Source organism: Pongo pygmaeus, chromosome 16 (genome assembly GCF_028885625.2).
Source record: "Pongo pygmaeus isolate AG05252 chromosome 16, NHGRI_mPonPyg2-v2.0_pri, whole genome shotgun sequence".
Classification (NCBI taxonomy): domain Eukaryota; kingdom Metazoa; phylum Chordata; class Mammalia; order Primates; family Hominidae; genus Pongo; species Pongo pygmaeus.
The window spans coordinates 91,360,656-91,374,212 of NC_072389.2; the positions used below are offsets into that span (position 1 = coordinate 91,360,656).

At 46.0% G+C, this 13,557-nt stretch overlaps 1 protein-coding gene across 33 annotated transcripts in view; it reads left to right on the plus strand.

Annotated features, from left to right (window-relative positions):
- Nucleotides 1-13,061, plus strand: part of AKAP13 (A-kinase anchoring protein 13) — a 355,124-nt gene extending 342,063 nt beyond the window's left edge. For 28 of the 33 annotated variants that reach the window (XM_063652839.1, XM_063652864.1, XM_063652866.1 and 25 more), the window contains 5 exons: nucleotides 10-54; nucleotides 3,842-3,892; nucleotides 4,736-5,185; nucleotides 7,167-7,500; nucleotides 8,301-13,061. In XM_063652839.1, the coding sequence (XP_063508909.1) occupies nucleotides 10-54; nucleotides 3,842-3,892; nucleotides 4,736-5,185; nucleotides 7,167-7,500; nucleotides 8,301-8,350 (930 nt within the window). In that variant the 3' untranslated portion in view covers nucleotides 8,351-13,061. The remainder of the gene's footprint in view (nucleotides 1-9; nucleotides 55-3,841; nucleotides 3,893-4,735; nucleotides 5,186-7,166; nucleotides 7,501-8,300) is intronic. The other 5 variants (XM_063652841.1, XM_063652848.1, XM_063652850.1 and 2 more) reach the window with 1 other exon arrangement.
- Nucleotides 13,062-13,557: the final 496 nt, after the last annotated feature.

Consider the following 13,557-nt stretch of genomic DNA (forward strand, 5'->3'; position numbering starts at 1 on the left):
GTTTTATAGGGTGGAAATGCTAACCTGGTATTTATGCTTAAAAGAAACAGTGAGGTAAGGACATTATGAACTATTTAAGAAAATATGTGTTTGTTGTCATTGTCAAGTTAGGGACATTGTTTTTTCCTTTTTTTTTTTTTTTTTTCTTTTTGCTGTTACAAAGAGGCTAACTGCTGGCTATCATCTCTACGTGTAAACAATACAGTTGTCAGTTTCCTTGACCTTTCCCCTTTCTTTGGTCCTAGGGGCACCATCTTGGAATTTTGCCAGTTAGATAATTGCCTGCTAAGATGGCCTTTGATTTGTTCTTTGATTCTCTGTCCTTAAGGAAGCCTCTTGCTGCCCTTTTTTTTTTTTTTCTGAGATGGGGTCTCACTCTATCGCCCAGCTCGCTGCAACCTCTACCTCCCAGGCTCAGGCAATCCTCCAGAGTAGCTGGGACTACAGGCATGCCTGCCACCATGCCCGGCTAACTTCTGTATTTTTGGTAGAGACAGGGCTTTGCCATGTTGCCCAGGCTGGTCTCAAACTCCTGGACACAGACAGTCCACCTGCCTCAGCCTCCCAAGGTGCTGGGATGACAGACATAAGCCACCTTATCCAGCGCTTCTTGCTTTTAATGAGCTTTCTCTAAATAGGGCCTGTGAAATCCCTGTGGTGGTTTCCTTTGGTCTAAGCACACTGAGTAGAATTCATAGCCTTTTCTCTATCACAAGCCTGATACTAAGAGCCACAGGTCTGGAACATGGGCATTTAACTTGTAGGTAATTTGACACAGTAATTTCTTATCCTTCAAGTACTCAAGTTATATCATCATCTTTTTTTTTTTTTCTTTTTTTTGAGATGGATCTTGCTCTATTGTCCAGGCTGGAGTACAGTGGTGCGATCTCAGCTCACTGCAACCTCCATCTCCCGGATTCAAGCAATTACCCTGCCTCTGCCTCCCGAGTAGCTGGGATTACAGGCATACGCCACTACGCCTAATTTTTTGTATTTTTAGTAGAGACGAGTTTTCATCATGTTGTCCGGGCTGATCTTGAACTCCTGACCTCAGGCAATCTGCCCATCTGGGCCTCCCAAGGTGCTAGGATTACAGGCATGAGCCACCGCGCCCAGACATATCTTCTTCTTTGAGTATTGCTTTAGACTTAATATGTGTTTTATCTGTGAAGTAGCCTTGGTGTCCTTCTGGAAAGATGCCCATCCCCCATCCCACCCCCTGGACTCCTTGTTGTGACATAATCTTCAGATTACTGCCATCTCCAAAATTAATTCTGAGTATTTGACTTTGTAAGCAGAATAGAAGCCGATACATGATAGTTGCTTTTTAGAGTATACTTCTCAAGGATGTTGATTGTGTTTCATCTTTTTTTCGTTCTTGCTTTTAATGTAAGTTAAAAGTCTCCAAGGAACTTTATTTTGAAATTTTAAGGGGAATCTCCTTTTTCCCCCTAAAATACAGAAGGATATTGTTTTATATTTCTGGCCACAAAAGCCTAAATACAGTGGAGTCCTGAAGGAATCCTTCAGTGTGCTTATCTTTAATGACAAACCTGAGCTTATGGAAGCTACTTGCTCTCTGGATCTGCTGCTTGAAAATTAGCTCACTGCAGCCTCCGCCTCCCAGGTTCAAGCAATTTTCCTGCCTTGGCCTCCAGAGTAGCTGGGACTACAGGCCCACACTACCACACCCGGCTAATTTTTTTGTATTTTAGTAGAGATTGGGTTTCACCATGTTGCCTAGGCTGGTCTCGAACTCCTGACCTCAGGTGATCTGCCCACCTCAGCCTCCCAAAGTGCTGGGGTTACAGGCGTGAGTCACTGCTCCTGGCCTTGATTTTTCTTTATGGCCACTTTTTCCCCTATATTTAGTTAGAAGAATCAGGGTAAGAAATAATACAAGACCTGTTTGTTTTTCAGACATTCCAGTATGGATTAGACACTACAAATGCTTAGCTAGAGTCGGCAGTTTCTTCTGTTACTTCTCTCTGTTTATTAAGAATAAAATAAGAGGGGCCAGGCTTGGTGGCTCACGCCTGTAATCCCAACACTTTGGGAGGCCAAGGCGGGTGGATCACTTGAGGTCAGGAGTTCAAAACCAGCCTGGCTAACATGGTGAAACCCTGTCTCTACTAAAAATACAAAAAATTAGCCAGGCATGGTGGTGGATGCCTGTAATCCCAGCTACTCAGGAGGCTGAGGCAAGAGAATTGCTTGAACCCAGGAGGCGGAGGTTGCAGTGGGCCGAGATCGCACCACTGCACTCCAGCCTGGACAAGAGTGAAACTCCATATCCGTCTCAAAAAAAAAAAAGAAGAAGGGGTAAAAAATTTTCTCAGAAGAGCTAAGCCTGGTAATTAAGATTTTTGTGTTTTGTTTTTAAATGATTTAAGTATTATAAAAGGAATACATGTTCATGGTAGATAAGTAACATAAGTTACTTGATAATAAACATAATCCCACCACTGAAAAATAGCTATCGTTAAATGTTTGGTGTTTATATTTCCAGCCTTCTACATAACATCCGAGTTGTATATGTGTGAATGGTATAAAAATAGTTTTACATAATTCGTATCAATACTTCCTAGAGCTTCATATCTTGCTTTTTTTCCTCTTAATATGCATTAAAAACATTTCCCCAAGGCATATTTTTACAAAGCATGCTGTTGAACAGCTTCATATTATTGTGTACCATAATTTACTTAATCTTTGTGATAGTTAACTGTTTTTCTACGTTTTGCTTTTAAAGCAGTGGGCCAAGAAAATCTTTGTACATACGTTGTTTTTTCACAGCTCTCTGATTATTTCCCGAATATGCCAAAATGCTGTTGAAAGGAGGTTTTGCAGTGCTTGGTACTACCCATTAGACATACAAATGCTCATTTTCATCTTTTACCAACATCGAGTATTATCATTCTTATTAAGTTTTTGTTCGTTTGATAAGTTTGGGTCATTTATTTTATTTTGCATTTATTTGATTTCAAATAAGGTTGAGTCATTTTTAATATGTTATGCTATTGGCCATTTATATTTCTAATGTAAATTGCTGGTTTGTGTTCCTGGCCTATTTTTCTACTAGGGTATTTTTTTTGTCATAATGTTCTATGAGAGCCTTTTTTAAATGAAAGATTTTTCCATTTGAATTTCTATTAGTTTGTTCTTTGCCTTTTAATTTTAATTTTACATTTTTACATAGAAATTTTTGAAAAAATCGTGTGGTTTCTTCCATTACTTCTCTGTTTGCAAAGCCTTCCCTGTTTCAAGATTAGAAAACGGTTCTAGTTCCTTCCAGCTTTTTTTTCTTTTTGAAATAGGATCTCGCTGTCTTGCCCTGGCTGGACATAAATATGGTTTATTTTTTACCGTTAACATTTTCAGATATTTGATCCTTTTTTTGTATCTGAGCTAAGATCTCAACTCAATTTTTTTCAGAAATTTAGCCAATTTTCTCAGAACAATTAATTGAATATTCTTTTCTTTCCATTGATTTGAAATGCTACTTACATGCTAAATTGTTATGGGAAGTTTCTGGAATTTCTGTTCTGTTGCATTGATATGTATGCTGTTTTTATTCTAGTCATTTTAAGTAATGGAAGCTTTCTAATACATTTTAACTTGTGCTGATGTTCCTCCTACACATAGGTCACTTTGGTCTTTTGTTTTTCTTGGCTGCTGGTGCTCACTTAGTTTCTTTGGTGCTTTCAATTTGAAAATATTTCATAAAGATACAGGCACTTAGTTGTATCTTAAAGAAGCCATCTATCAGGTAAACATTAGTGTGACGGATTCTGAGATTCATAAAGCCCTGAAACGAATGTTTTCCATTTTGTTCCTTTGGCAGCAGGTTGTCGAGAGCGTCGTTCATCTCCATGGGCTCCTCAGCACTCTGCAGGTGCGCACCTTCATCTTCCATCCCTGCATTTATTTGTCTAGAGAACAGCAGCTTGGAGCTGTTGTTGACTTGGATCTTTGAGGTTTGCTGGCTGTTCATGGGTAAATGGGGCCCTCAATTTGGGGAAGACTGGCTCTCGTGGTGAGAAAGTTACAGAATGCATCAACCTTCCAGGACTAGAATTAGTGAAGAGCTGGTGTGCTGTAGGCATGGCTTGATAACCATGCTACAAATCACATAGCGTGCTAACATGCATTTGGGAGATTACTTCACTTTAGAAAGCCTTAAGTATGATTACAAGTTTCTGTATTCTGTATCTCTGTGTGGTATTTGAATAGAGTGGCCTTCCTAATACAGCTTCTGTTTCGGACTTCCCAGGAACATCCTCAAATTCTGTTCATTTCCTTTCTTGAAGATCGAACCTATCTCATTCCTAGTTTCTCCCACTTCCAACACACACACACACGCACACGGACTTCCCAGGAACATCCTCAAATTCTGTTCATTTCCTTTCTTGAAGATCGAACCTATCTCATTCCTAGTTTTTCCCACTTCCAACACACATACACACACATACACACACCCCCAGGTAATACCAGTGACTGCAAACAGCATGCGACCAGATTTGACAAAAACCTGTGAGTTCCTGCACCTTTGAGGTTCTTGTGTGATAAACGTCTGCAATTATTCTGGAGCATTTTTATTAGAGGGGCTTGAAAAATGAGGGGAGAGTTCTAGTCCATCATAGTGCCTGGTGCCCCCTACTGTGGGGTCAGGAGGGATCCAGAAGTTCGCTGTCGTCCTGGCCAGAGTTGCAGGGCTCTCCTCTGTGTGCCTCCTCAGGGTGTGGTGCTGCAGCAGGACAGCTACATTGAGGACCAGAAACTGGTGCTGAGCGAGAGGGCGCTCACTCGCAGCTTGTCTCGCCCGAGCTCCCTCATTGAGCAAGAGAAGCAGCGCAGCCTGGAGAAGCAGCGCCAGGACCTGGCCAACCTGCAGAAGCAGCAAGCCCAGTACCTCGAGGAGAAGCGCAGGCGCGAGCGTGAGTGGGAAGCTCGTGAGAGGGAGCTGCGGGAGCGGGAGGCCCTCCTGGCCCAGCGCGAGGAGAAGGTGCAGCAGGGGCAGCAGGACCTGGAAAAGGAGCGGGAGGAGCTCCAGCAGAAGAAGGGCACATACCAGTGTGACCTGGAGCGACTGCGTGCTGCCCAGAAACAGCTCGAGAGGGAACAGGAACAGCTGCGCCGGGAGGCAGAGCGGCTCAGCCAGAGGCAGACAGAACGGGACCTGTGTCAGGTAATGGGACTCCCTGCCGAGAGCAACCTAATGATGGTATTAATTAAGACCCCCTGTGTACTAAGCAAGGTAAGAAAGTGAGCAGAGGTATAGAGCCTGTTTTTGGGTAGATGCGCATGCCTGTGATTCCAGCACTTTAGGAGGCTGAGGTGAGAGGGTAGCTTGACCAGCCTGGGCAACAGAGGGAGACTCTGTCTCTCCTTAAAAACAAAACAAAACAAAACAAAAAAACAGTTTTTAAGAATCTTTGTAGCTGGACACAGTGGCTCACGCCTGTAATCCCAGCACCTTGGGAGGCTGAGGCAGGTGGATCTCTTGAGGCCAGGTGTTTGAGACCAGCCTGGTCAACATGGCGAAACTGCGTCTCTACTAAAAATACAGAAATTAGCTGGGTGTGGTGGCAGGCGCCTATAATCCCAGCTGCTTGGGAGTCTGAGGCATGAGAATTGCTTGAACCAGGGAGGTGGGGATTGCAGTGAGCCGAGATCTCACCACTGCACTCCAGCCTGAGCAACTCCGTCTCAAAAACACACACAAGAAAACAAAAAGAATCTTTGTTTTACCCTGAAAGAGAGGCAGAGGGAGAAAGTCTTTTTCTGCTTTTTGCATCTCTAAGAGGCTGAAAAAGAGAATGGAAGGGCTGGGGCATTTTGGCCGGGGCAGTGATGGGTATTTGGAGTTGGCACTTCCTTCAGTTGGAGGAGTCTCAGTGAGACTCAGTGAGAAAATGGCAGTCAGCCATCCAGGATTTTAGGAGCAATGCCACTGCTCTGTGCCGCATCAGAAATAAGGCATGGCCCCAACCTGAAGGAACTTGTAGCTTAATGGGGAAGCACACCAAGAATAAAACAGCCTCCAGAACATGTGGTGCCTGTGGTCCTGAGACAGCAGGAAATGGCTCTCAGGCCAGAGTTGCTGGAAGAACCCATGTGGCAGGATCGGTGGGAGGCAGTTACAGAGGGAAACGCCCATCGCAGCAACTAGGGGAGGCGGCCACTCCTCTTGTGGACGGATGATATTCTTGCTTGGGGATGTTGAGACAGCTGCACTCTGCATAGTTCCTGATTTGCCTCTCTACTGCTGATGAAAAACCTTTCTTTCTCTATAGCTGCTGCTTATATTGGAAGGCTTTTGGTTACTCAGCACACTCACTCCTGAGCTTATTTCAGTGATATTCCTTGGTTATTCCGAAACATGGATGCTTGTGGCAGATGGAGAGCCTGGGTGTACACAGATCTGCGTGTGTTTGGAAATGCATATCATGTTGCCGTTTGTTTGATTGATTGACCTTGGACCATGAAAGAAAATTATACTGACAGCTTCCAGAGTAGGGGGCAGTTGTAGCTTTTTGCAGATGTTGCCAAATATATGGGGGTGGGGGGGAGCAGCAAATGCCGTGTGTTGCTTTTTATGACATAAGGAGGGATTCCACCCCCATCCCAATAAAATTGGTGCTTTGACAAAGGAGGGTTCCCAGGCAGCTAAGAGAACCAGAGTAGATGATCCTCTTTATCTCTAGTTTAACCTTTGACTAGGATTCTTGGTGTAAGCTCAGCTTTTCCACTTATCCTCTAACCTGAACAGACTTCTGTAATCTCTTTGCCTTAAAATAATTATCTGCATCCCTGTGTAGAGCAATCTTAAGCAGCTCTCCTTGTTTCTTCAGGGAATGGGAATTCTTTTCTAAGTCGCCCCATCAAAGGTACTATTGGTTTTTTACAACGCCGGCATTTGTGTATGTAGTAAAAGTATTAACAGTATTAAAGGTGGTATTTTTAACATGTTTATAGATACTGGTTGGGGGAGGGCAGCTAATGAAACCTTCAAGCTCTATGCAGCCCACAGAAGTGAGCTCTGTAGAGTTCACAGGTGGGTAAGTGCCCAGCCAGCACACCCAGTTGAATTCAGCCAGGATTTATTGAGTGGGCATCACGGACGCTGACAGCCTCCAAGTGAAAACCCTTCTCTTGAATATGTACAGGTTTCCCATCCACATACCAAGCTGATGAGGATCCCATCATTCTTCCCCAGTCCTGAGGAGCCCCCCTCACCATCTGCACCTTCCATAGCCAAATCAGGGTCATTGGACTCAGAACTTTCAGTATCCCCAAAAAGGAACAGCATCTCTCGGACACACAAAGATAAGGGGCCTTTTCACATACTGAGTTCAACCAGCCAGACAAACAAAGGACCAGAAGGGCAGAGCCAGGCCCCTACATCCACCTCTGCCTCTACCCGCCTGTTTGGGTTAACGAAGCCAAAAGAAAAGAAGGAGAAAAAAAAGAAGAACAAAACCAGCCGCTCTCAGCCCGGTGGTGAGTCACGCACACCTGCTCTCCCTGTGGCCGTAGTGTCTGTGCATTTTGAGAGAGGGTAGATTTTAGTGGCATGGGGCGGGGTTGAAAAGGGGACAGTTCAGATGCTCCAAAGTCAAACTGCCATCCTTCTCACCAGCTCCGCTTGCTAAGAGCGCTCATGCAGCGAACATTAAGAACCCACTCTGTGTGGCACGTGTGCAGAAGCAGAGAGCATGGGTTTCATTTTCAAGGCATTATCCGATTGAGGAACTGCAGCTCACCTCTCAGTGAAGTAATTCAAGTCCTCCTTGCCTTTCTGGGCGTAGAGTAGTCATTGGTAACAGTTAGTGTTTGGTGATTTAACCCTCAAATGACTGTATGAAGTTGGCACTGCTAACCCCAAGAGAAGTGAGGAAACTGAAGCTCACAGAGGCTAACTAATGTGCCAGCGGCCACAGAGCCTGCGGCTGAATTCCACTAAATGCCTCCCCGTTCATGTGCCACTTTTTCCCCTGAATCCTTCTCTTTAGGATTGATCTCTCCTTTCCGTGTGGGAGGTTAAAGAAAAAGTACATTTTCCTGGCCTCTTCATAAATTCTAGTGCTTATTTAAAAGTTAAAGGGAGCATTAGACAGTGAAGGATATCACTCAAGAACCTTATTAACCAAATTTGTTCAGAACCTCAGTGTGCAGAGAGTTAATTGCCCATAAGCCCCAGTCACCTATTTGCATTACAGAAGACTTTGGGTTGGGGAGGACGTTCAATGAAAGGAGCAGTTTTTCTGAATTTTTTTCATTCTTGGTTTTCACATTTCCAGATGGTCCCGCGTCAGAAGTATCAGCAGAGGGTGAGGAGATCTTCTGCTGACCCTCTTCTTCTCTGCGGAGGCAGCTGCCTCCTGATCCTGGCCAGCCCCCATCTCCTGCTGTCTCCGCGTGCACAAGTCTCTTACACTGGACGCCCCCTGCTCCTCAGCGTCCAGTCCTCCTGGGCGGCCCCAGGTCCTGGACAATAAGGAACAGATGATCTTGAGTGTCGGGTGGGGAAGGAGGCCCAGACTCTGCTTCGGCCATGATTTGTGACTGCCCAGGACTCTCAGGTTGGGCTGGCCCTACTCAGGATTACACTGAAAGTAATGGCCTCGTAAGTACAGGTGATGGTTTGGGACACGTCAGGAATTCCTAAAGGCTGAAAGTGTATCCAAGTAAGGTCTGAACCTCCGACTGCCTTTTATTTGGGGGAACACAAAACCAAATAGCAGATGTTTTGGACTTGATCAGTGTACATAACGTGGGGACTTGTCTGCATATACACACGGGGAATGCTAGAAGAAGGCCCAGTCTGCACCAGGCGTCTGGTCAACTTAGCTCAGCACAAGCGCAGTGCCTGGACGGACCCGGAGCCCCTGCATATCAGCAGTTCACCCAGTACTCCTCAGAGAATGGTTTCCCTCTAAACCCATCCCGTGCACATACCACCCGTTTTGCATGTATTTCTCATTTCATTTTAGGGATGACAAACATTTGTGAAACCAGTGAGAGAAGGCTTGATGTGTGTAAAAGACGTGATCTGCACCACCTTGATCTCGGTGTTTCAGGCACTAAAGCAACAAAACAACCCATAGTATCTCATTTTGTCATCAAATCCAGAAGAAATATCCTGGTTTTCCAGCATGTTTACCCACATGTTTTGGGCGCGGATAAAGTGAAGCGGCCTACTCACCATTATCCCTGCAGCGTGACACATTTTGATTGTCACTGACCACTCAGAAGTGGCCACGGCCTCCTGGCTGTGTTCCTGAGCCCCCGTCGTGCCTCTCCCAGACAGCAGCTGTCTGGCCCTTACTGGGTGAGGGCACGCCCTGTGGGCACACCACCGCCAGGGGTCAGCCTCCCACCCAGGCCAGGCAGAAGCTGTGCTCCGAAGCTAGGACAGCTGGCTGAGAAGTGAGTTCAGGCGAAGGGTGAAGCCATGTGTAGCAGTTCCTGCCAGTGCAGATCTGGAGAGGAGCTGGCCCGGAAGGCGTGGTTGTGAAAGCGCCCTTCTTATGTTAGGAGGCCTTGGCAAAATTGGATTTCTTCAAAAATATATCTAAAGGTCTGTTGTTGAACTGTACTCTGCCCCTGGAAGTGGATACAGATGGCTGCCTGCTGCTTGGCTTTGCTTTCGCTTTTCCCACCGTGTTTTGATCTTTGTTCACTTGAGGTTTTCCCCAGCTGGTGTGTGCAGGACAGTTCATGGTAATGTTGCCCTCTGAGGCCCCGTACACCAGAAGGGAGGCCCTGGAAAATTTTGTGCTTCCAACGTGGCCTTCAATTCTTGCTTTCTTGCCCCTTAGAAGCATGGGGCTTTGAGCACACTTAAAAAAAGAAAAATCTGTAACTTGGTGCTTATTGATGAATTGCAAGCTGGCCTTGCAGATGGAGATATTTATCTTTCAGTTTATTTGAAAGAGGTCTGGTTTAAAATTTGTAGCCTAGATTTGTTTTATTTATTGTATTTGTGTGTTTGTGTTTGTTTTTCTTTTTTAAGGGTGAGCCAGGTCTAGCCCAACAGTCTAAACTATCCAGTCAATACTGAGTGAAGTGGCAGCCAGCACCGCTCACTCTGTGTCTTTTGAAGTGCCTTGAAGGCCCAGATGAAATTTTAAAGGGAGGGGTCCATGTCCTTCCCTCCCCCACCCCACCTCATTCTTTAATCAAAGGATGTCTTCTCCCTTGTTTGAGAACGAAGAAACTCGCCACCTCTGAGCTACCTTTGCCTTTTTCTGTCATGGAGAATACCCACCCTTCAGAAACAGACCAAAGGCCAAAACCTGCTGATTTTTCTATTGAAAATATGTCCCCTTGCAAAGACCCTAAACAAAAAGTTAAGTTGCTTTCTTTCACCAATCCGTACAACTCCAAGTTACAGCTGAATCTGTCGTGACTTTCCTGAGATCTACCCCGGGGCTTGGCTGTCTGTTCTGGTCACTGGCTCCGAGTTCCCCTCCTGGGATTTGCAGGAGGGCAGTACTGAACCTGCATTCTTCTCCTTGTAAATGTAGGCCGGGTGCCCCTGTTCTCCGGGTTTGGGACAGTAAGAGGTTGGTGCTGATTGGATTTACTTGCGTGCATGCTCTTCACAAAAACACTGTGGATGCTGAAGTTAGAGCACGTCGCCACAGAGCTTGACATCGATGTTAGAGTGTCTCTTAACCCCCTCCAGCTGTGATGTTTCACCTGCTTTGGTTGTTTTGGTGGTCTTTTTTAAAAATGGAGATTTCACATCTGCCCAGACCCCACTCAAAACGATTTGGTCAGGTTCTGGTTGGACAAGTTTAAAATCAAAGTAGTGCCCGGAATTCCCTCAAACCACCCGACTTCATCCAGGAATACAGTCTGCAGTGCAGAAAGAGAACCACTTACCAAGAACTGTGCTTACATACCTTTGTCATCTCTCTTCCCCCTTGGAAGTTATCCTCAAGGGGATTTGTTCCTGTCCTAGGGATTCACCTGGGATGGTGGCTGCCTGTGCTTTTGCTCGTGGCCTTGACGGTGCTCTGGTTGCTGGATCTAATGGCCTGTCTTGGTTTCTGTCACATGAGAAGGGGTCGTTTTCTGGGGTGACTCGGACTGAATTCCCCATACTGTTTCCACACCAGGACACCATGTTCTCCATCAAGCTAAAGAAATCAGGTGCCTGAAATTGTGCTTAAGTTTTGGGGGAAAGATGGAGTTCCTATCCAGAGCCCCCAGATTTCCAGAATCGAGTGAGCTTCCTGGAAGGACACTGTATCTTCTCTCAATTCCAGTCATCTCAGTCGTTGTCATTCCGGTTAGGTGACATGTGCACTTTAAATGCTGTCATCAGTTGGCTTCATTTTCAAGACAATCAAATGTATTGACTGTGTTTTCTTCTTAGAAAATGGATAGGTTTAAAAACATGCAAACTGCCACTTTCAACCTTTGCCAGTATTCCCTCTACCCCCGTGAGAGCTATCTTGGGGGAAGAATCCTTACCAAGGTTTTTTTGGAAAGGTACGAATCTTACCTTTTTTCCCCTTCTGTGTCTCAGGGTAATACTATTCAGAGTCGCCCCTTTGCTCATTTTCTCCCGTATTTGTTACCTTCCTGAGGCCTCAGTATTAGTCGTGAGCACAAAGTTTTGAGACCCTTGGCGTTGTTTCTTGATGTGGGAGGGGAGGTGTTAGTGTGTGCAAGGGTTGAACTAGATAGACCCTGCCTTAGTAGAGGGTGGGACCATAACCTTAGAGGCCAGAACTTGATCCAGAAGTTGCTGTCCACAGAAGTGCTTTCTATTTCATCATTTTTGTCTCTAGGGCTCTTTTTCTGTAGCCAGGTCTTCCCAAGGATTTTAGTATTTGCATTGGAGTTGAGGTTTACTCTAATGATGGTGGCCCAACTGTGCCCAGAGGACAGCCAGGCCCTGGGAGGGGGGTTTAGAAAGACAGTCCTGGTGAATGGGCTTCAGTGGTCACAAAGAGGGTGGCTGTGAGGTGACCCCAGACACTGCAGAACAATGTGCACCCCCTTTGTTTGGATGTCCTTGGAATGTGGGAGCCTAGAAATAACCCTGTGGATGGAATTGGGGGCGGCGGCTGCTGGAGATCTGTGTGCCTTGCCTTCCTTCAGCAGGACCGTCTAGGTGCGCAGCCACCTACGGATGTGTCCCAGCCAGCCCCGTCGCTCTCGTCCATCCTCAGAGACAAAGAAGAGGGCAGGGAGTTTGGGCTTGGTTTTGAACTTTCCTTTCAATGTAGCAAAGCATTCCTAGTTAACCAGAGCCTTGGAATCTACTGCCTGCTGGCCAGGCTTTAAAATGAAAAGTGTTTTAATGCTGCCATAAAAGGGGGGGCGGGGGGAGGAAGGGAAAATAAAGGTATCTTTCCAAGTACTCATCTAATTTAATTGTCAAAAGATTGATAGGCCATGAATTACTTCTCCATCTCACTAAGGGTTAAAGGCGGGCAACCCCCCCCCCACACTGGTTGTGTCCCCTGCCACCGAAGTGGGTGACCTGCCCTACAACCAGGTGGGACCACCTGTGCTGCAGTCCGGAGGGGCTTCTGCAGGAAGCACCCATCCCCACACCTTCCCCGGCCTGAGCTTCCCCTACCTTTCGTCACCACCTGAGGGCATGAGCACAGGCCACGGGGCGTGCCTGGTGAGTTTGCCTGTGGTTCAAGCTTAGCCTGTGGTCTCCTGTGTGCTGCTGCCTGCGTGGGATGCACAGGGGAGGTGCGGGGATCCGCAGGAGGGTGGTTGGGATACACCGGATACCTCTGCTCTCATTGCTTGTTTCCAAATGCTCTATGGACATTTCTGTGCTAAATCCTATTAAATAAAAAAGACGGGTTAAAACCCAGATGCTGTATATTAATTTGTAATTATGTATAAAGTGAAGCAGTTTTAAACTGTAAAGGTTTTTTTCAGTGTGTTTTCTCGAATTTTGCCACAACATACTGGCTTCGTATTTTATTTATCTTTCTTTCTAGTTACCAGCTTCAGACCCTTGTAAAGTCTCCCTCAGCCCTTTCAAAAAAAAATAATAATAATAAATTTCCTGTGAAGTCCTGGTTGGTGCTGTGATTTATTCCTATTCCTGGTTCCTGTAGAAGGGATACTCCTCATCCATCCCCAGAGCTCTTGAGGAGAGGCCTTCTGCACCGAGCAGCAGCTGGGGACCCGTTCACTCTCTCTTGGAATGGGACCCAAACCCAGAGAGTGACTGATCAGCCCTAAAGTCAAACAGTTTATGCCAAGAGCCAAAACTTCGTATTTCCAGATAAATCAATACAGTGAACAGGAACTTTGCTATAGAGCCTGCGACTTCCCTTAATGTTTGTTAGTTTCTCTTCCTTCACTAACATTCTCCACCCCATCCCACCCCCAAACTAAAGCAACTGCCAGAAACTAATTCAAGAAAAAAAGATCCTCTCTGCTTGTAGCTCCCGGGTGATTCATTGGGTTTGATCCCGGAATGTTGGGGCTCCCCCCTGGAGACACACAGGGCTCCAGCTGTCACTGGCTCCACCAGCACAGCCTGTGCCTTCCATTTTTAGATTACTGGCT